The sequence below is a fragment of the Artemia franciscana genome, unplaced genomic scaffold (genome assembly GCF_032884065.1).
Source record: "Artemia franciscana unplaced genomic scaffold, ASM3288406v1 PGA_scaffold_74, whole genome shotgun sequence".
Taxonomy (NCBI): domain Eukaryota; kingdom Metazoa; phylum Arthropoda; class Branchiopoda; order Anostraca; family Artemiidae; genus Artemia; species Artemia franciscana.
This window is the reverse complement of record NW_027062709.1, coordinates 1071221-1094817: the sequence shown is the minus strand read 5'-3', so window position 1 is coordinate 1094817 and position 23597 is coordinate 1071221. Positions and strand designations below refer to the sequence as shown.

At 34.1% G+C, this 23597-nt stretch overlaps 1 protein-coding gene across 1 annotated transcript in view; it reads right to left on the bottom strand.

Moving 5' to 3' along the window:
• The window catches only part of LOC136042190 (craniofacial development protein 1-like), an 80061-nt gene extending 64411 nt beyond the window's left edge, over nucleotides 1-15650 (bottom strand). Inside the window, exons 1-2 of the mRNA XM_065727121.1 lie at nucleotides 15493-15650; nucleotides 6958-7066 (exon numbers count right to left, since the gene is read on the bottom strand). Of these exons, the coding sequence (XP_065583193.1) occupies nucleotides 6958-7066; nucleotides 15493-15559 (176 nt within the window). The 5' untranslated portion in view covers nucleotides 15560-15650. The remainder of the gene's footprint in view (nucleotides 1-6957; nucleotides 7067-15492) is intronic.
• Nucleotides 15651-23597: the final 7947 nt, after the last annotated feature.

Sequence of the window (23597 nt, the reverse complement as noted above, 5' to 3'; positions counted from 1 at the left end):
CACAGGGAATGTTGGATTAGCAATCACCATCAACAAAGCTCAAGGGCAATCATTAGAATAATCAGGTATAGATCTGAATACGGATTGTTTTTCCCATGGACAATTTTATGTTGCATGTTCAAGAGTCGGTAAACCTGACAATCTATTTATATGCACAGACAATGGGACATCGAAGAATGTTGTATATTCGCAAGTTTTACGTAGTTAAAAGCATATCTATATATATAAATATCTTTCTATATTCACAGGTGGGACAAGGGACACAACTACAATGGCACGTAACGACTTACGCGCGCGGGGGGGTTTGGGGGGTGGGGGGCGCCCCCACCAACTAGGTGTTGGGGTGGCGCGAAGCGCCACCCCAACCGCTAGTAACAAATATACGTAACTTACGAATTAACTTACGTAACTAACTTCTATATTTGTATATTTTTATTACGTATATGAGGAGATTCGCTCCATCGTCAATACTTCGCTCTTTACAGTAAAGCTCGAACTTTGTTCCACTTCTTTAAGAATGACTCCTGAATCACAAAGGCCGTAGAATAAATAGTTGAAATTACTAAAACTACTTTAGCGTAAAGACCGACGTATTTTGGAGGAGACGAATCCCCTTATATAAGTAATAATTTCCTTTCGTTTTAAGTTTTAATGCTGCTCCTTACTTCTAGTTGAAAAAACTTGTTTTTTAATTTATTTTCTCAGTGTTTTTCTAAATAACGCTAGAAAATCCTGCGCCCCCTTCATGGAAATTCTCTTACCTCATGATAAATTCCTCCGTGGAAAGATACTCACACGTAACCCCCTCCCCCTGACCTCCCCTCCCCCACAACACGGAAAAGTCCCCCTGAAAACGTATGTACACTTCCCAATAAACATTACTATATGCAAACAATGGTCAAAGTTTATAACTTGCAGCCCCTCCCCCGGGGACTTTGGAGGACTAAGTCGCCCCCAAACACATAGTTATTAGGTTTTTTGACTATGCTGAACAAAATGGCTATCTCAAAATTTTGATCCAGTGATTTTGGGAAAAAATGAGCGTGGGAGGGGGCCTAGGTGCCCTCCAATTTTTAATGTCACTTAAAAAGGGCACTAGAACTTTTAATTTCCGTTAGAATGAGTCATCTCGTGACTTTCTAGGACCACTGGGTCGATACGATCACCCCGTGAAAAAAAATAAAAAATAAACACGCATCCGTGATGTGTAAAATACGAAATTCCGCATTTTGTAGATAGGAGCTTGAAACTTCTACAGTATGGTTCTCTGATACGCTGAATTTGATGGTGTGATTTTCTTTAAGATTCCATACCTTTTAGGGGGTGTTTCCCCCTATTTTCTAAAATAAGGCAAATTTTCTCAGGCTCGTAAATTTTGATGGGTAAGACTATACTTGATGAAACTTATATATTTAAAATCAGCATAAAAATAATTCTTTTGATGCAACTATTGGTACCAAAATTCCTTTTTTTAAAGTTTCGGTTACTATTGAGCCGGGTCTCTCCTTCCTACAGTTCGTTACCACGAGCTCTTTGACAATAAAAAAAAAACCTTAGCGTAAAGAGCGGGGCGTTGAAGAGGGGACAGCCCCTTTCACATATGAAGTAATTTCTGTTCGTTTTAAGTTTCAAAGTCGCTCCTTACTTTCAGTTTTAAAAAAAATCTTTTTTTATCTTTAATTTCGGACCGTTTTTGAATTAATGCAGATTTTGAATTTGGCTCACCGTACATGAATGATCAAAACGAAATTTGCACATTAATTTTACTTTTTTTAGACTAATAATAACCTTATAATAACTTAAATTTGATTTTTGTTTCAGTTGCCTAAGAATGACCCCTGAATCACAAAGGCTATTTAATTGGAATAATAGCCTCTTTTAAAAGTTAAAAAAACTTTACCGTAAGAGCGAGCAACTGATGAGAGGCGACCCATCTCATAAACGAAATATTCTCTGTTCGTTTTAAGTTTTAATGTTGCTTCTTACTTTAAGTTGAAATTTTTTTTTTATTTAATTGCTTATCGTTTTTTAAATAATGCCGGAAAATCCGACTCCCCCTCCATATCAAATTCCCTTCCCCCAAGAAATTTATCCATGGAAAAGATTCTTCCATGTAACTTAAGTTAGCAATATTTGCGGAACTAATTTTGTAAGTCATAGTAACAAAACGGCCAAAGATATCGAAACTATTTTTATGAGAATGAGAATAGTTGAGCAATTCTCAAATGACTGAAATGAATGAAAGAAAATATCTTTAAAAGATATACGTAATAATTTATGTTTTTTTAAGTTTTAATGTTATTCCTTACTTTCAGTTGAAAAAAACTTGTTTTTTTTTTATTTAACAACAACCTCAATCCGGAGACATACAATATCTTTGGTTTATTGTCACATACAAATAATAGTTATGAAGCTGCTTAAGTTAAAATGAAATGCTAGGATTGTCCAGAAAACAACACAAACAAATTATTGCTTATGTCGACCATTATTTTACAAAATTCGAACTTAAGCGTAAAGAAAGAGGTACTGACGAGGGGGCAAACTTCCTCATATGCGTAATGTGAGGGGATTCGCCCCTCTTCATTACCTCACTCTTTAGGTTAAAATTCGAATTTTGTTCCAATTCTTTAAGAATGGCCCCTGAATCACAAGGGCCATTTAATTAGAATAAATATTTCTTTTGAAATCACTATAATACTTTAACATAAACAGCGAGGTATTGACAAGGGGACGAGCCCCCACATATATGTAATAATTTCTGTTCATTTTAAATTTTAATGTTACTCCTTACTTTCACTTGAAAAAACTTGTTTTTTAAATTTAATTTCTGATCGTTTTTTAAATAAAGCTGGGATATCCAGCGCCCCCTTCGTAGAAATTATCTTCCCCTATGAAAAATTCCTCCATGGAAAGATCCTTTCACGAGACCAAACCCCCCATCCCCCCTTTAATTAAGATTCTATTACTTTTAGGGGGTGTTTTCCCCTTTTTTCAGAAATAAGACAAATTTTCTTAGGCTAGTAGCTTTTGATGGGTAGGACTAAACTTGATAAAACTCATATATTTAAAATCAGCATAAAAACCCGATTCTTTTGACGCATCTATTGGTATCAAAATTCCGTTTTTTAGAGTTTTGGTAACTCTTGAGCCGGGTGGCTCCTTACTTACAGTTCGTTACTGCGAACTGTTTGATATGGCTCATTTTCAGGTTTCGCTGTAATCTCCACTTAATTTTAGAAAATTGGCTCCAAATCCTCCCAGGATTTTGACAAAATTACGCCACTTAACTTCTACTACTCCTACTGCTACCATCAGCACTAATTTTTCCATAGGACTATTCCAGCCAAGAAAAACACTGCTACTACCAAGACTTGTCCTACCCTAACTAATACTACCACCACCACAGCTCCTTCTATCCCGCCAAGATTACTCCAACCCGCTTAATTCGATTACATATACTCTTGCTTCTATCATTTCACTCGTACCAGGATTACTTTTACATGTTACTCCTACTAATTAACACCAACTACAGCACAATAATTACTGAAGCCCATTAACTATGATTACTACTACTAATACATGCATAAGCTACGTCAAATAAAACAAACATAAACATAAATTATTTATCTAATTTTTTCAACAAAAAGTAAAGAGCAATATTAAAACATAAAACCATCAGACATCACTACACAGAAGTAGTCAAAATTCAAACAGTTAGAAGCATCTATGAATAAAAAAATAACACCAAAAGTGAACAAAAAACACACAAAGCGATTAATTACACAAACTTAAAACGAACAGAAGTGTATTATAGTCCTCTTAAATCCCTCTGACGGCTAGAGTGTCATTTGCGTTTTGTCAAAAACTAAATAAATTGGTTGAATTGAAGTTTCATTGAGTCAATTTATTTCCTGTACATTTAAATAAATTTATTTAAAAGCAAGAAAATATTGATGAAAATTAGCACAATACTAGCCAAGGAGAACCGAATCAATTGTCAGAAATACACCAATCTAGAAACAAATTTTTGGACTACTGAATAATTTTGATGGATTTTGTACATATATGAAAATAAAAAGAAATGAACAAAGACTGCTGAGTTTTTTTTTTTTTTTTTTGGGGGGGGGGGGGTTCCAGTTAAGCACAAATAATATTCATTCCTTTGGAGCAATTTAAGGAGAGCTATCTATGAGGGTGACACAGGTGCGACAAAAAGTTAATGATTTTAAATAAAACTAAATTTAAATTTTAAAAAGCGAATGAACAGCTAGAACGATAGAAAATTAAATTTGTCTTAAATTTTGAACTTAATTTTTACGAATACGATTAACAACATAACTCATGAGAATTAAAAAAAAAATATTTCAGTTGCTAATACTTACCAACACCCAATCAGGATGGTTGGCCCCCAGCCCTCCATTGCCCTTCCTGGCTGAAGGGCCATGAAACGGAGATCAGCACCGCCGGTTTGGACCTTAAGGTTCTAGTGCTGTCTTACTTACTTACTTACCAAGACCAAATATTTATATACACGTTTTTCGTATCTTATTTTCTTTTGTACTTATTTACACTCATTTATTATGTATGAATTTATTTATTTTTACATATTTATTAACGTTTAGATTTTTTTTTTATCTATTTTTTGTAGATGTTCAAGAAACTACTCTATACCTTCAAGCGTCTTTGTCTTTGACATTAGATTATTTCCTAAACCAAACTAATTTTCCGTTTATATTCTATATAAAATTATTATGAAAAGATGGGTACCATGGATATACACACAGCAGCAGCTTCTCTGCCTTGTGCAAGGAAGTGCTTCATCTTCTTGGAGTAGGTTAATTGCTGTTCATTTTAAGTTCGTCTACCTTGCTTGGTATACATTCTATTCAGTCTGCTTTTTTTCTGCTTATTATTGATTTCCGGTCGTTTTAAATTTGACTCGTTGCGTGAATTGATTTGAAAAATTCTTATTTTAATTTAATAACAATGAAACATGTAACGAAAACAGATTGTTAATATAAATTACATCCCTTATTTGCTTTCTTTAGAAACTAATTTCTACTTATTCATTAATACTTCATTGGAAGTTTTTATTCAAATTTTGTTCATAAATCCGTAGTGGCATTTTCATGTAGAGTTGACAAAAATGCAAAAAAAAAAAAAACCAACAAGTTACCATGAACAGTAAACATACATATCCCCAATGTGTATTGCTTAAAAAATCTGTTTCCAGAAAAGAAGTATTTCAAAGAAAAGTAGAGAGCTACATTAAGCCTACGGCAAGCAGAAATAAAGTCAAATAGTAATTCAAGCGTAAAAAGAGCATAAATCACTATCAACAAATAAACGAAACCCAAAACAACAGACAAGGAAGGGTGAATCCCCTTTATGCCAAAAATGCTAGATGGCTACTGAGGAAACAAGAAGGCATCTGATTAGCTAGGATTAGACCCCAGCTTGAAATATTTCATAATGTTACTGTTAAGCTGGAGGACAAAGTAAGGGAAGGAGAAGTTCTGCAACTGGCAAGATATATGGTAAGGGTGGGGAGGCCGAAACCATCATTGGTCCTTCCCAACCATAAATAGAGCTTAGTTTTTGGGGTGTAGAGGCGATGGGCCTAAAAGGCCTGAGCCTCGATCCACTGATAATGGGTCCACCCCTCCTAATGATAATAATAAAATGACCGAAATTATCATAAACAATTAAATCAAACTTAAAACGAACAGAAACTTTCTACAGAAGCTAATTTATATTGTTTAAAGTTTGTTCATTCTAGAGTTTGTCGCAGCGACGTCGCAAAAGTCTGCGTTTCTTTGCGAACCTCCATCTGATTCTGTCGTCTGTCTGTTCCACCAGAAAAAATCGTGTCGGGATTGACGCAGCAGTGGGAACCAGGAGTTAATCAGAAATCTCAACAGCAGATTTTAAGAAAATACAGGGAAAATAAAAATAATTTGGATAAAAACAATTTGCCTTAAAAGGCAAGTAGTAATTGCTATATTACTATCAATAAAAATATTCTTGAAAGACTTTTTCTATTTTTGTTCAGTATTTGAAAAAATCCCCTTTCTGTGTCACCTGACCCGATATAAAAGATGTTGCATATTTGTTAGTTGGACACAATCTTTTTGAACCAGATATTAAGCAAGTCCTCCCCCTCAAACACTTCAAGAAAGCACTAAACCTGGTAGCATCTAACTTATCGTTACATAACTAAACACTATTTTGAAAAAGTTGGGAAAATTACTTATAGTTAAGCAAAGAACGTCTGAAAATATTTCTGTATTTAAGATCTCATTGAATAAGTCAATGACCCTGAGATAACTAACGAGAAAGTAAGGTCCAAGCAAGAGAGTAAGAACCTTAACAAATATTTTCCCTTTATCGAGTTTAAGGATACAAGGGAAGAAAAGAATTTAGAGCACGAACTAAAAAATGGAATATTTGTCCAAGTTATTAAGAACAATAAGCAATTGTTTCTGAATTAGACATGTTAGCTATTTTTACTGAACCTGAACAGTCAAAAAAAAAAAATCAAGGCATTGAAAAAAGACTTTATTAATTTTTATGAACATAGAGGCAAAACAAAATGCGAAAGGTTAAAATTTAAAAAAGTCAGTTATAATGAAGCAGGGGAACCAATTCCCAACCTATTTCCCATAGGTTTCAAGTATGAAAAAATACTTTTTTTCATACTTTCATTGACAAGGTCGAAAAACAAAACAAAATAACCTTAATTAAAATAACTTGTTTGTATCTTCATTAAAAAAAATTTTTTTTAAATATCCTTCCCCTCCACTTAGATTTTCATAGGTTCCTTGCAGTGAAGGAACTTGGCTACTGTTGTGTTAAGATATGGTCTATAACTTCACTGTGAAAACAAGCAGCTACTTTTTTTGTATTTCAGCCCCCTAGCCCTGCTTTCGAATGCTAGACAACAAAAATGATAGAAACCTTTTTCTTTTAGTTTTCCGTCCTTTTCTTTTTCGCTTCCCACTTTCCTCTTCTTCATCGTCAGAGACTTCTGATGCAGTGCCAGACAGTTCCTCCTCGCTTAGCTTCCCTAAAAATAAACCACAGGTAATATACGACTTAAAAGAAGTATAGACCAAAGGGGTAGGTTTTGAGCCCAACATATTCAAGTGCTCTTAAGGACTCTTTTCTCCCTTTGCCTCTTTGAAGAAATAAATATATATTATGATGAATTGTTGCAACCTGCAAATTAACATGCATGCTATCAATATAGAAGATACAAAAGTTAATTATATTTTACAGGATTATTAATCTATATAGGTGCATACGAACCTGAAACTCAAAGGGGCAGCATTTTCCAAATATTTCTCTTCTCTTGGCAGTCTTTGTTATGTTGCCTGTCAGTACTGCTACACTGAAAAGAAGCTTCTATCCACTAAGAAGGTTAAAAACCTGGCTAAAAAATTCAACAGGACAAGAAAGGCTGGGTGGTTTAGCCCTGCTCACCCTCCATAGAGACATTGATGTCTGCAACGGAAAGATCATAGACGTTTTGGCAGGGAACAAAAATCGCGTTTAGATTTCGTCTTCTAGGCACTTAATTTACTTGACAAAACTATTAGTCAGCTCTGTAAATATATTATGTATATAAATACTTACAAACTTAGTTTGCTAATGTGATACTGTATTAATAATAAAAAAAAGCCCCTTAAAGATTCAACAGTGTGCCTAGTGTACATGCCCTCGTTCGCCAGAGGCGGACTGAATGTCTCCAAGGTCAACTTTAGACTAAGTCCATGGAATTATTTTTTTTACTCTCCCAAAAGGATAATCCTGGATACAGCCCTGATATACGTTCTTAAAAGTTTTTATTGCAGTTGTTCTATTTCTGAGAGTTTCACAAAACAAAAATTCATCTTCTAGGTACTTGTCATATAGATATCACATATAAACACAAGGTTAGGTTAAGCTATAGATATCTGTCGTTTCATCAAACATTTTTTTTCACATGCAAGCCAGTGGTCCACATAGCACTGGTACCAATCTCCTGATTATCTCCCTTCAGCAAGGAGCGCTAGGCATGGTTGGGGGCAAAGAATCAGACGCTTCCCGTATTTCTCTTCCGGATTTGTTGGGTTATTCATTTGTAGCTGGGTCGACTCTCGCTGAGTTTACAGAGTTACACCACTGACCCCTGTCCTAAACCAAATATTCAGTAACACCAGGGCCCAAGAACCTGTCCCAAATCTTTGAGACTATTTACAACAACACTTTTTCAGATATCGTTGCTATTTGCTATATTGCTTGATAACTACACAAGCTTTAATTTTCGAGTTCCAGAATTCCCAGTACATTTGGTATATCTTTCCAGCAAGATAATACTAACTGGTTTCCAGTGTCGTGGTGTTTTTGACAACATTCCCGTTGTGATCAAGACTGGATTAAAGCAGTTCATAACTTTTCTTGTAACAGAAATCAATATATTTAATGATTGAACAGGGATATTTTGTTTAAAAGAGTCTTTTTAACTTAATGGGGGCTTTAGAGATGTGGGTCCCAGTACAACACACAAAATATAGTTTGGCTTATTTTCTCTACTAGCCTTTATTAAAGTAAAAAATAATTTCAAATACGAGTCACTATATTCTTTTGAACCACTATGATAACTGGAGGGGAAAAATTAATATCTAAAAAAGAAAAATTGGAAAAAAAATCTTATCTCCAACAAACTAACAGCATTTTTTTTTTACTACCAGGAAAAATGTAATGTTTTTTAAAAAACAAAACTGAAAGTATTGGGCAGTTATTCTTGGTAGCACGAAAAACGAATATTTTTAAAATCTTCTACATTCAAGAAAAAAGCTCTTTTATTTCAACTTTTGCTTAATATTTTACTCAGTTTAGTCTTTGACATTTCTTGAAATTACTTATCACCTGTCATCACCACAATCATTTATCTTTGCTATCTCTCCAGTCTGGTAATCAGTTTTATTAGTTTATACTACTGCTACTATTATTACTAAAACTGGAGCACCAAGTTGCTTCGAAGTTCCAATCTTCTTAAATGACTTCTTCTCATCCAATATGAGGAAGACTTTGGCAATCGGTTATCCTTCATCCATCAAACGTGACCTAGCTGCCTTAACTTATCTTTCATCACAGCCCTTGAAAAAGGTATCAAACTCTGTTTTCCATACAGCTTATTATTTGATCAGTAAAACCAGTGCCTCAGACTACATTTAGGAATCCCTCTGAAAAGGGTGGAATAAATTTTTCTTGGTCTTTCGAATACCCTCATTCCACAATCATATTTAACCACTGTCACTACCAGGGCTTCCAATATTCTAGTTTTAGCTCACAGACTTATCTTCCTATTCTCCCACACATTTTTCTATTGTGAAAAAAGGGCAAGCATGTAGCTGAAACCCTGGAAACTGAATCCATGAAACTGAACTCTTGTATAACTAAAACCCCATTTAACTAAGCCCCTATTTCACTCAACCCCATTTAACTAGACCCTCATGCAATTGATCATACAACCTGTTTGACTCTACCCCCATGCAACTCAACCCTTGTTCAACTAAACAACTGTTTAACTCAACTCACTTAACCTCAACCCTCATGTAGGTTAACTCAATCCCTATTTAATTCAAGCTTTGTTTGACTCAACTCAAACCAAAGCCTGATAATAAGTTAGAGCTAGCACTAATTAGAAGCTCAAAATTTGCTTCTTACATTGTTCACACTTTCCAACTTTCCAACTTATCGTTTCTGAGTTAGTTTCTATGTTTCTTAGATACATAGTTTTCCAATTTTCTAAATATGAGTTTTTCAATGAGTATGCAGGTAAGGATTTGCATAGGGGCAAGGGAAAATACTGGTTTTATGCATGGTTTCCTAAGCTCCTTCAGATTGACATTTGAAACTATAAGGACTGAAATGAATAGGGTTGAGTTGCACAGACATTGAGTTCAATGAGGTAGAGTTGCATGGGAGCTCAGCTAAACAAGGTTGAGATGCACAGGAATTGAGTTGTATGAGGGCTCAGTTAAACAGGGTTGAGTTACACGAAGGTTCAGTTAAATGGGGTGTTGATTTGTATAAGGGTTCAAGTCAATGGGTCGGGTTGAACAGGGTTCAGTTACATGAGGGTTGAGTAGCATAGGAGTTCAGTTCCACAAGGGTCTGATTACACTGGTTCAATTACTATCTAACAAAAAAAAAACACAAGGGTTGAGTTGAACAGAGATTCAGGAGCAAAAGGTCTCAGTTACACAAGGGTTGAATAGCATGGGTATTCAGTTTCTTAAAGGCCTAGTTACATTGGTTCAGTTGCTATGCAAAAAAAAAAAAAAAAAAAAAAAAAAAAAAAAAAAAAAAAAAAAAAAAAAACATGGGTCAAGGTAACCAAGGTAAGTGAGTTTGTCCATTCAATTGATTTTTTGTTACTAACATCATCTCTTAATCATTGCTTATTCCTGGTTTAGGCAGCTGAGTGTTTTTAAAATTAATTTTTAAACCCATTATTCCATCCTGAACTCTTAGAACACACAAAAATCCATTCATTTTGCTTATGTTTTCATTTAGAATATCAAGAGTTTGGTTTAATTTTGCAGCTTGAGCTTGTGTGTAGCAGAGGAACTTGAACTCATTGTTAACAATGTGTCCTCCTCCCAACTAACTATCTCAAGCTGTATGTCACCTTAGATTATTGCACCCAAGATGCAGGAATTTGTATTTTGAGTAATTGAACTTCGGGCTCCAATCCAATTGTCATCTAGGAAGTTAATTCAAGTCTTCATGCATGATCAAATGATTTAGTTGCTTAGGGCATGTCTCAAAACCTTACAGTCACCAGCACAGAGGATTTTTTGTGTTAGTTTTGTAACTATTGGTTACAAAGGTTAAAGGTTATTGGTTAAAAGAATATGCTGTGGTTGTAGGCTAAAACAAAATGCAAGATTATGTGAGAAAAATAGATAGAAAAATGTAGAATTTCTATAGAATTTAGCAATAAAACTTTGAAAATTTGAATACAATAAATGCAATATAATATAACATTTACTGAAGTTATACTGATAAGAATGAAATAAGAATTTTTTGGTTTTATTATAGAAGCAGAATGTTTCAACAAGATTACAAAATTCTGGAACTATAAAAAGACAAAAAAAAAGTAGCCACTGAAATAAAAGCTAGCTAGTATGGGCTAAAGGACCCTTTAGCATAACTTATGTTAGGCTTTATGATTATGTGTTAAGTAAACTCTTAGTTGTTGACTAAAAAGAAATTCTAAAGGAAACATGTTAATAAAATAATAATAAAAAAACTTGATGGTTCTAGGTATAACCTTAGCATATAATACAAAACTAAAAGAAAGCCCTAACACAATGAAATTCTTACTTTATAATATGCAACATGTTTCTATTAATCAAATTATGATGTTTTCTTCCATTTTGATAGCATTTCTAAGGAACAATTTTATACAACAATTCTACTGTTATCACTTGGCAGAGGTTTTCACAGTTCAAGAATACAAGAAACTCTTCCTAACAAAGAAGACATTCACAAGATTAAAGACAAAAAAGAAACATATTTTTTAGGGCCCAGACACATTGTTTGGGACTTTTAGGGATTAGAGTTTTGTAGTGTAGCAGTTTTGGCTGCTTCCATTTTATTAACATATTCTTTTAGAAGAGGTCAACCACTAAAAGTTTACCTTTTTAGGTAAAATTTTAATTTTAAAACTTTTGATTTAAAAACTTTTAAATTAAGCTATTAAGGAGTTTCTTCTAGCTCAATTTGTTTGAATAGAATAAGAGAGTTAGGCATCTTGGTAAAGGTACAAAGTATTAACTCTCTGGAACAAATCATCTTAAGAAAAGTAGTACTATTACATTCCTTTTCAACATACAAGTCATTACCCTTACAATGCATCTTATCCTACCCCCTGATGGACCCAAAAACAGCATTATTGATACATTTTGTTCTTGTTATTTCTAAAGCATCAGAGAATTTGCTGCAAACCTGATAACAGTATCTGATATCCAATTTAGTTTGAGTGCCTGATTGAATATTAGATAAAAAAAACTATTTAAATTAGTTTAAAGTATGAATAATATTTGAGAGATATGATAATCTGATCAATATAAACATACTACATATTGTAAAGTAAACATTTCATTATTTGTCAAAATTCTAAGCTTCAGTAGAAGCCTAGAATTGGGGGTATTGAGAAGGAAACACCTTAAGAAACAATTCTTACTTCATAATATGTGGAAAAACTGTAGTTAACACATTTTGAATGTGCTTTCACATGGTCTAGGCATCTCCCCCTGGAAAATTATACTCTATTTTCCCAAGATACAGGTAATCAAAATTTTTAGACAGCCATAGATAACTTCGAAGACCACACTGCCTTTCCATGACGAAAGTAAAACAGTACAAAACTGGGATGATACCTTTTTATTGACAGTGAATAGGTATAAAATTACTTAACTGGATATTTCGAACATATATACAGTGTTCATCATCAGCAGTAAAACTACAGTAAACATCATTAGCAGCATACAGAGTTTTACTGCTGATGATGAACACTGTATATGTGTTCGAAATATCCAGTTAAATAATTTTATATCTATTCACTCTCAATAAAAAGGTATCATCCCTATTTTGAACTGTTTTACTTTTGTTAGACAGCCATTTTTTTCAAAATAGTCAAAAGGTTAAAAAACCATGCCTCCAGGTTTCCTAACACCCTTTCAAAGCCCAGGGGCAAGGGCTGTAAGCTATGCAAGTTACTCATTATTAAGATACAAGTTTTTTTATGCAAAATGAGGTTGTACAAACTTTTACATACCTCAAAGGGTGCATTTTAATGCCAAAACATCCTAGCTCTCATTGACCCTCCAGGTAAATACAGAATTAGTTTTAAAAATGACTATTTAATACCTCTTGATCTCAGAGAATATTTCTGGTCTAAGCTGTTATAATGAAAATAAAGAGTAACATCAAAACTTAGTAGACTCAGTAGAATTTTTTTCATATAGGAGGGGGCTACCCCATTGTGATCCCTGGCCACTCCCTTGTGGTTGTAAAACCTTAAAATGATGCTTATTTGATTGGATACTGAGAGTTCCAGTCCTTCTTTATATCTCAAAAGGGATTGGAAACCAACCAGCTCATGTCCTAAGACTGTTTTTGATACCTGGTCCTTTTGTTACCCTATAGCAGGGCTGTCATGTATGGGGGGTGTCTCCCCCTAGTGTTTTGGTCACTTAGTAAAAAAAAATAAGTGGGTAAAATTGTGAAGTAAAGCACCATGATTTTTCAAATACCACCAAAGTTCTTTGTTTGGTTAAATAAAGACCATGAAAATACTGTCATGTCATCTACAGAAATTCTGAACATGGTCAATAAACACGGCAGTTTCACTGACTTCTGCCATGAGTTTATAGATGGTGCCATAATTTTCCATTTGATTAAATAAAGACCATTAAAATAGTGACAAGATATGTACCAAAATCTGAATCTTGGTCAGTAAATGCATGAGTTTTACCAACTTGTGCAGTGATTTTATGTAATTGGAATTTGAAATCAACATTATGCTAATTATTGACAAAAAATGGTAAGCGAGTTGGTAAAATTGCTTGTCCCCCCAACATTTGGGCTAGTAATGACCCTGCTCTATAGGACATCTAATAAACATTTTGAGCTACCTATTTTGAACTTTATTTGTTGCTGCTTAATTGAACATGTGGTTAGAATTCTCTATGGTTTGGAATTATCCAGGGATGAAGAGATTTTCTGGGGAAATTTTCCAGGAAGGTTTTCTGGGAGAGAAAATATCAGCACCTACTTCCACTATACTTTACCCCTAACATTTCCTTTGCTAATGTGTAAATATGTAGTCCAAATGGTAAATTTTTCATTGTTCATATTTTTAACTTACAAATAAGGTGAACATACCATCTGATGCCATTTTGTATGTCCTTTGTGAATAAAATTGTAAATTTTATTCTATTGTAAATTCAAATTTAAGCTTTTTTGAGGTCTTGAAAATGACAAAAATATTTCTAGTTTTTGGGTATAAAAAAGGCTTATAACATTGGTCTCAAACTTTAAAACATTGGACTCAAACTTACTCTTTCATTATAATTTTTTTTTTTTTTTTTTTTTTTTTTTTTAATGTAATATAATCCACAATTAAGTTGGATAAATAAATGTTATAATATTATGTTGTTTTCTTCTTCCTTGATGCCAAATTTTCAAATAAAATATGCATTTTTGGTCATTTTTGACAAAATAATATACTGCACTTTCTTAGATTTAAAGTTAAAGGTTAGGATAATGGTTAGGTTAAAAAGTGCTTAAATTTGAATTTGTGATAAAAGCAATTATTATATTTGTGAAGAACATAAAAAAGGCATTAATTAGTATCTTCACTTTATTTGTATGTCAAAAATATGAACAACAAAAATTTACTGTTCAAATTACATATAACCTCTGCATTTTGCCATGTGCCACTCTTGTTTCTATCTGTGTACCCCATAAATTGAAAGAACAGATGAACCACTGACAAAAGCAAGAAACAGAAAGCATATGGGAATTAGCCTACATATGCCTAATTTGGGCTATAGGCCTATACTTCAGAGGCATATCTAAAGCAAAATCTTGGGGGAGACCCAATGTCACAAGGGCATGAATAAGCAAAATCTTTGGGGGGGAATGTGACAAAGGTGTCAACAATTGACCAAATGACAAATTTATTCTTAAAAAAAGATCTACCAGTGATATATTTGCACATTAGGGGGGTAAGGGTAAAGTGTAATAGAAGTGTATTTAAGATGTATTAAATACAATTTTTCCGCATATTATTTATTTATTTATTCATCCAATAGCTTGTAAGCTAAAAAGCTTGTAAGCACAACATACAAAATGAAAACCAAAAACTGGCAACTCCTAGAATATTTAACAAAAATGAAGTAATGAGGTATGAAGTAAATATGTTTCATTCTCAGTAGTCCCTATTCTAGGCTTATACCAAGGTTTTACATGGGACCATATAAAGAACAGGGGATTATATTAGCCTAGCCTGGATGCAACTTTGTCAGTAGTAAAGAGTATACAATGAACAATGTAAAAATGCCTCTTTTTGCTTTATCATGTACTCAATAAGAGAGCTGCTACTCTGCACCTTTACCAGAATCTCTCCTTGTAGCCTAGGCTATGCAGTGGTATCAATTCACAAAATTCAGGGAAGAGAAACAAATGTAATTTTAAATCCTGGGGAGGCAAATTTATTGTTTGTTCCACGAAAATACCAAGACAACGGTATTTTGAAATAAAATATCTCCCAAAAAAAGGTATTTCTCAAAATCTATCCCCCCCTAGCCTAATTGATGTCACTGTCAGAATACTGCAGAGAGATGTAGGCTATAGCCTAACATTGCAAGATGAAATCACAAATCAAAGTCTATAGTAACTATAAAATTGACTTAACATGTAGAGAAATCAAACCTTGCTCAAGTTCTGGATTAAAATCTTCATCGCTGCTATCTGATGAGTAATCTTCATCCAAGTTCATCTTGATATTTCAGCTAGTTCTTCTAGTAATGTTCGAACCGTGCAAAAATGCAACTTTTCGCACTTAACTGCAGAAAAACCGCCTTCTGAAACTTCAAATCAAGGAAGAGGTATTAATGCCGTCAAGGGCTAAGCAGACATTTCTTTTCTTATTTTTTCTTTTTTCTTTTCTTTTTTACAAAATCTTTATTAACAAAAATACTTAAAATAAAGTTTACCCAAATAAATATGCAAATGTGTTAGCTTAATAAAAGGTAAAGAGCAAAAGCCATCACAGTGTGAGTGTAAATTAAACCAAAATGAAAACAAGGTCAATCCTTTCTATTCCCCCCTTTTGACAAGAAATGATTTCCAAAGCACATTTTTCCATTGACGAAGTATCCTTTGGAACTATATGAAGCAGGTTAAATTTATTTATAATATAGAGGATCTGGTACCTCCAGAATTTAGCCCTTTCTGATATGACGAAGATGAAGCTTCTTGGAGCAAACATGGACCTAAAGAACGGGGACCCCAACAATAGCCTCATCATCAGTTGGAAATTGTATGTCATAATACAATGCTGTTGTTACTAATTCTTTTAGTTGTTTGAGATTCAGAATACAAAGAAACACAAAGAGAGTTTGAATTTTCGATAGATTCTAAGGTTTTGTTGGGCGATAAATAAAGAAGTCAAGAATTCTTACTGCCTTATTCTAGATTGTTTTTAGGGGTTGTAAGGAAACTACAAATGCATTGAGATAAATTATAGGACAATATTTGAGACACGTTTAACCGAAGAGAATAATTTTAAAAAAGAGAACGAAATTCATATTTTAGTTTGGGCTTAACCCTTTTTACTGTATTTTAACTTATGTCAGTTCTTCTAATGTTTTGAGTGCAAAAATACCATAAGCTCAGTTTTGACAAGTTAGGAGCCAAAACACTGCAAGCAAACTTTGTATTAAGGAAATCTACACTTGCCATCAGATTTTTGATTAGCAGGGATAGGGTTGTAGTTTTAATAAGGATTTAGCAAGGATGGAGTTGTCAATGCAGCATTGTTTGCGAAGGCAACTGCTAAATTTCCATTAGGATTAAAGTATATTGGCAATCATTGATTTTAATTATTAGTAATAAGATACCTAGTCCTAACCCCTGTCGGACACTAATATTATCAAGAGAGCCAGGGCCCAATACAGAACTATTTGTATCCGCTTAAATGTTTTGGTCACGCTTGTAAAGCTTCAATGCTTCAAGACCTTTGCCTCTGATTCCCGTGTTATGGATTTTTTCAAGTAGAATTTTCTGAATTATCGTGTCATGAATCATTTACAGAATATGAATCATTTACAAAATAATTGAAACTTAGTAAAAGTCTTATATTTTCCCTGGCTGATAATTATCCTCTTCAATTTTAATTCATTTACTTATTTTATCATCAGGGCATATAATATCTTCTATTGTATCGTTTTTCAGTATTTTTAAATTTAGCGCGTAGAGTCATAGTGGGCTGCTCAAAATTTTTTGCAACTCGCGCCCTGAGGAATCTGGTATTATATCCATCCACTCGTCTTCCTTTCTATCAAAATTTCATGGGAACGAACTGTAAGGAGTACACATGACTCAATGATAACCAAAATTCTACAAAACGAAATTTTGATACTAATCGATACATCAAAAGAATCAGCTAATTATGCTGATTCCAAAAATATAACTCCTACTACTGCGACTAACAACTCACCACAGCATCAAGACACCTGAGGCCAACATAGCTACGCAGATACCTCCTCCATCCCAATCTATTCAAAGTCTCCCTCTTTAAACCCTCCCAGAAATTTCCCATTTCCTTTAAATCCTTCTTTAGGATATCCTCCCACCCCAGACAAGGAAGACCTGGTTTCCATTTAGGCCTAGACGGTTGGCCGAAAAGGGCAATCTCTGGTAATCTGTCATCCTTCATTCATAGAACGTGCCCTAGCCATCTCAACCTTTTTTCATTATAGCCCTAGAAAGCGGCATTGAACTACATCTTTTGCCCAGCCTAATGTTTGAAATCGAATTTTGATGTTTGTTCAAAATATGTAAAATTCATCAAATTCAATGTTACCCATCAACAGTTACGATCCTCAGAAAATTTGTCCAATTTTTGAAAAAGGGGGGAAACACCTTAATTAATGACAAGTGATCTTAATTAAAATGACACCATTAGATTCAGCGTACAAAAGGACTCAACTGTAAAGGTTTCAAACTAATATGTATAAAAATATGGAATTTTTCTTTTTCTTTTTTTTTTGTTGAAGAAAGATCACAGATGCTTGTTTATTTGTTTGGTTTTTGTTTCTATTCCCAGGGGTGATCGTATCAAACCAGTTATCGCGGAAGATCGGGAGAGGGTCCATTTGATCGGAAATCAAAAGTTCTAGTCACCCTTCTCAATGATCAAAATATTGCCGGGCAGCTATCCTCCATCCCACGCTCATTTTACCCCGAAGTTGTCCGATCAAATTTTGAGATAGCCATTTTTTCAGTATTCTCGAAAAATCTATAACTATATCTTTGAGGATGACTTGACCTCCCAGAGTCCCCGCGAGAATGGCTGCAAGCTATGTACTTTGCACATTGTTTACATATAGTATTGGCTATTAGAAAGTACACAGACCCTTTTAAGGGGGATTTTTCCATTAGAAAGGGGGGGAGTTGTTTAAATGGAAGAATACTCCCACAGAGGAATTTTCCGTGAGGGAAAGACATTTTCTAAGAAGGGGAGCTAGATTTCCCAACATTATTTAAAAAACTATCAGAAATTAAATCACAAATTATTACGTATATGAGGGAGTCACTCTCTCCTCAATACCTCACTCCTTACACTGAAGTGTTTTAGAGTGTTTAAAAAGATTTCGAAGTGGTTGAAAAAGTGGTTGTAAAAAGTTTCGAAGTGGTTGAAGTGGTTTTAGAGTGTTTAAAGTGTTTAAAAAGATGTTCTTCATCAGCAGTTTTACTGCTGATGATGAACACTGTATATGTGTTCGAAATATCCAGTTAAAGTTTTTTATATCTGTTCACTGTCAATTAAAAGGTTTCATCCCTATTTTGAACTGTTTTACTTTTTTCATGGAAAGGCAGTTTGGTCTTCGAAGTTATCAACAAAAACAAATTTTTGATACGTTTTTAAAATTTTACATTTTTGTAAACCGCCTCCACCCGGAAAAAAAATCCTTGATACGGCCCTGATACTGCTTCTTACTTTTAGTTGATTTTTTCTGATTATTATTTAATCCTCTTTAGAATCTGATCGACTCATGTACGATTTCATGTATGATAATGTCGTTTTTTGCATAATTTTTTGATTATTCATTCTTTTATGTGGATTTTTACCTGTGATGATTTATATTGCATTTCAGTAACTTCTGCTTTCATCCTGATTTAATAGTTAAGTGAATAATGCATGTTAACGATATCATTAAGCAGTTGCCTTAAGAATGATTGTGTAAATTAAAGATGACCAACTGATATTATCTAAAATAAGTAGGATGTAGCTATGGAAACATTTTAAAAACGTTTTGTAATTTTAAAAGGCTTAAAATCTTTTAAAGAGATTAGTTTTGCTATTACTCGAATTCCCATACCCGTACATAGATATTGTTTATCAAACAGTTCGTGGTAACGAACTGTAGTAAGGAGCGACCCGGCTCAATAGTAACTAAAACTCTAAAAAATGGAATTTGGATATTAATAGTTACATCAAAAGAATTGCATTTTAATGATGATTTTAAATATATAAGTTTTATCAAGTCACGTCAAAAATCAAAATTACCATACAAAATTACGAGTCTGAGAAAATTTGCCTTATTTAGAAAATAGGTGAAAACACCCCCTAAATGTCATAGAATGTTAACAAAAAATACACCATCAGATTGAGCATATCAGAGAGCCTACTGTAGAAGTTTCAAGCCTCCTATCTATAAAAACGTGGAATTTTGTAATTATTGCCAGAAGACAGATCGCGGATACGTGTTTTAATTTTCCAGGGGTGATCGTATCGACCCAGTGGTCCTAGAATGTCGCAAGAGGGCTCATTTGAACGGAAATTAAAAGTTCTAGTGCCCTTATTAAGTGACCAAAAATTGGAGGGCACCAAGGCCCCCTCCCATGCTCATTTTTTCCAAAAGTCACCGGACCAAAATTCTAAGATAGCCATTTTATTCAGCATAATCGATAAACCCAATAACTATGTCTTTGGGGACGACTTCAGCTATTCCCCCACACTTCCCGTGGGAGGGGCTGCAAGTTATAAGCTTTGGCCAGTGTTTACATATAGTAATGGTTATTGGGAAGTGTACAGATGTTTTCAGGAGGTTTTTTTTTTGGTTGGGAGAGGGGTTGGAGGGTTACGTAGGAAGATCTTTCCACGGAGGAATTTTTCATGGGGAAAGAGAAATTCAATGAAGGGGGCGCAGGATTTTCTAGTGTTCCTTAAAAAGACGATGAAAAAAATAAACATAAAAAAGTTTTTTCAGCTGAAAGTAAGGAGCAGCATTAAAACTTATAACGAACAGAAATTAATACGCATATGAGGGGTCACCTCCTCCTAATACCTCGCTCTTTACGCTAAAGTATTTTTAGTAATTTCAACTATTTATTCTACAGCCTTTGTGATTCAGGGGCCATTCCTAAGGAATTGGGACAAAATTTAAGCTTTAGTGTAAAGATTGAATTGGCGAGGGGGTAAAACCCCCTCACATACGTAATAAAAACATAAGAATATAGAAGCTCTTTACGTAAGTTAATTCGTAAGTTACCTTTATTTTTTACTAATAACAACATTCTTAAAACATTAAAAGTTCTAGTTGTCTTTTTAAGTAAACGAAAAATTGGAGGGCAACAAGGCCTCCTCCCTCGCTCCTTTTTTCTCAAAATCGTCCAATCAAAACTATGAGAAAGCTATTTGCCCAAAACAGAAAATTAATATGCAAATTCTGTTTTAATTATTCATGCGCGGAGAGCCAAATTCAGAACATACATTGGTTCAGAAACGTTCAGAAATTAAAATAAAAAAAAGTTGTTTAACTGAAAGTAAGGAGCGAAATTTAAACTCAAAACAAACAGAAATTGCTCCTTACATGAAAGGGGCATTTTTTACAGCGCAATTTTTTACTCCGTATTTTTTTAATGTTTTAAAAAGTAGAGTTGAGAAAAAGAGTCAAACTTTAGCATAAAGAGCGGGGCATTGAGGAGCGAACAGCATCTTTCATATACGGAGTAATTTCTGTTCGTCTAAGTCTTAATGTCGCTCCTTACTTTCAGTTAATTTTTTTTATTGAATTTTAACAAGAAATCCTTACAGTGGTGCCACCTCACAAAAATGTAGGGGAGGGAAAGATATTAATGATGGTAAAAAATGGTAACCTATTTTTCAAAAAGCAGGAGGAGTATTTCTTTTTTTAATCTAAGGGAAGGGGTAATTGACATTTTTTATTTATTCATTTTTTATTTTTACATAAAGTATAATTCAAACGTCAAACGTCATATAAGATATTTATTAGAAATAACTAAAAATATCTGAATCTTTTCCATTTTATTATTATTTTTCTTTTTTTTTTTACTGAGGTACTTTAGAACTCTACGTCAGATAAAATTACCATACAATAACAAACCCCGTGTCTTCTCAAGACCGGAAAATAATTTACAATTGAAAATAATAATAAAAAAAATGACCATGGATTGTCAGTTTACTATATATATACTGACATTTATTCCTTAAGTTTTAGAATTTTTATTTATTAATTTTAGAAAAGTTAAAATATTTGAAATGTATTTTTTTTTAGTAAAGCGCAAATTATATTCTGATTTTGAGAAGGAATGGGGGTTGTCAGCCTTACTCAAGTTAATACTTGCTTGCATTGAGTTTGAGTCAGTTATTTATTGCAATTTCTTTTCGCTTTGGGTTTAATTTATTTATTGATGGTAATACGAGGTAGTTTTGAGGAGTTTAAATTGGCTTGCTATTTGTATGCTGGAGGAACTTTCTCACCAATGTTTGATCCTGACACAAATGGTACTTAATTTAATTCTATACCTCCTCAAGCTGACCTGAAAAATAAAACTTAAAAAATCATATCTAAGCTCTTTGACAACCTGGATACACTTAAACTCTTTTGATTTATTTAAAGTGTCCCAGTAAGGTAGCCCCAAAGTAGCTCCTAAAGTTTCAGCTTAGTACTCCCAGTCGCTGTCGATACATTGCTGAGGTGTCTTATTGGTAGCCATACACGGAGTACCTTTTGATTTATATGTATAGCAGCATTTAGTTTTAAAGCATAATGGGGCCAATTATATAATTGTGGGAAGTTGGCCTACCCAATATCCCTACAGACAGAGTTGCTGGAACGTTCGACTACGTGGAACAAAATATCTGTCTCAAAATTTTGACTGGATGTGTTCGGAAAATAAATGGGCTTAGGAGTAGGGCTGCTTGCCCTCAAATCTCTTTTGACCCTAAAAAGGGCACTAGAACCTTTTAATTTGATTCAGCGCCTGCCTAAATATTCCTTGAAAGCTTCTTTTTAATATTCTTAGCTTCTGTAGTAGCAGTAGCGTTAGTAGCAGTATGTGCATAGCACCTCTGGTTTCTTCAGCTCCCCCCCAAACCTTCAACTCACGCTGAAAGTTTAAACTTAATGCCAGAAACCACTCCTGAAGCCTTTCTCATGCGTCCTTTTGACAACCTGTGCGGGCATAGTGTCTTTTTATTTAGTACCTTACAGTTTCAAGTTTTCCGAATTTTTAACCTTAATACCATTAGCTTTAGTTGCAGCAGTAGAATTAATAGTTGTAGCCTTAGCTTTAGTGATAGTACCAGTAGTAATAGATGCAGTAATAATAGTGGCAATAGTAGTAGTAACGTCATATCCAGGGGGATAGGGGATTGAATCCCCCCAGAATGTTCGTCCGACTCGTAAAAAAACATAACTAAAATGAATCTGAGCAAATTTTTGATGTATTTTTTTAAGTTTTTTTACAAAAAAAATCCTGGATGCGGTTCTGAGTAGTAGTATGAGTAGCAGTAGTAGCATTAGGATTGAAATATTTTCTTTTGGTTAGTTCAACGTTCCCCACAACAAGCCCTGTTAGTTTCCACTTCACCCACCAAACCGTTCCTAAGATATTGCTTTTGTACCCTTTTGACAACCTGCATACAGACAGCGTGTTGTGACTAAGTTCACCTCCAACCAAAATAACGAATCCTTTGAAATTTTACCGTCTTACCCTCAGGCATAGGTGTAATAGTAGTCACAGTAGAACCCTTGTTATTAATAGTTGTAGCATTAATAGCAATAGTGGTAGTACTAGTATTAGCCGAATTATTAACGTATTGCCGTTAAAAGTAATTGCAATAGAAGTAGTAGTAGCAGTAAATGAATCAATTATAGCAGTATTAATCGTAGCGTGTGCACATTGCCGTTTGGTCAGATGATCTTCCCTTTTCAGCATTCTCTGAAAGTTCTAATTTAATGCGCTCTTTTGACAATACATGCATATGAAGTCTTTTGATTTATCTTAAATTTCCCCTAAATATCGTAAAGGCTGTAGTGCGGTAGTAGTGGTAGTAGTTTTAGTGGTACTTGTGTATTATTCAGAACACACTCAATAAGTGGAGTTAGGTTCTTTCGTGAAACAAACTACGATGCAGGTCCATTTTAATCAAATATTTTATATATAGAGGTGGTTAGGTTAGGTTAAGTCAGGTATTTGATATGATTCACCACCCCTCCTAACGTGCAAATATATAGCCCAAACTTTTGGTAAACTACTACTACTACTACTACTAATAACTCACTGCAGCACCAAGCCGCCTGAGGCCAACACAGCTACGCACGCTCCTCCTCCATCCTAATCTATTTAAAGCCTCCCTCTTTACACCCTCCCTGGAAATTCCCATTTCCTTTAAATCTTTATTTAAAGGAAATGGGAGGACATCCTCCCAACCCAGACAAGGACGACCTGCTTTCCGTGTAGCCCCAGACGGTTGACCAAAAAGAACAATCTTCGGTAATCTG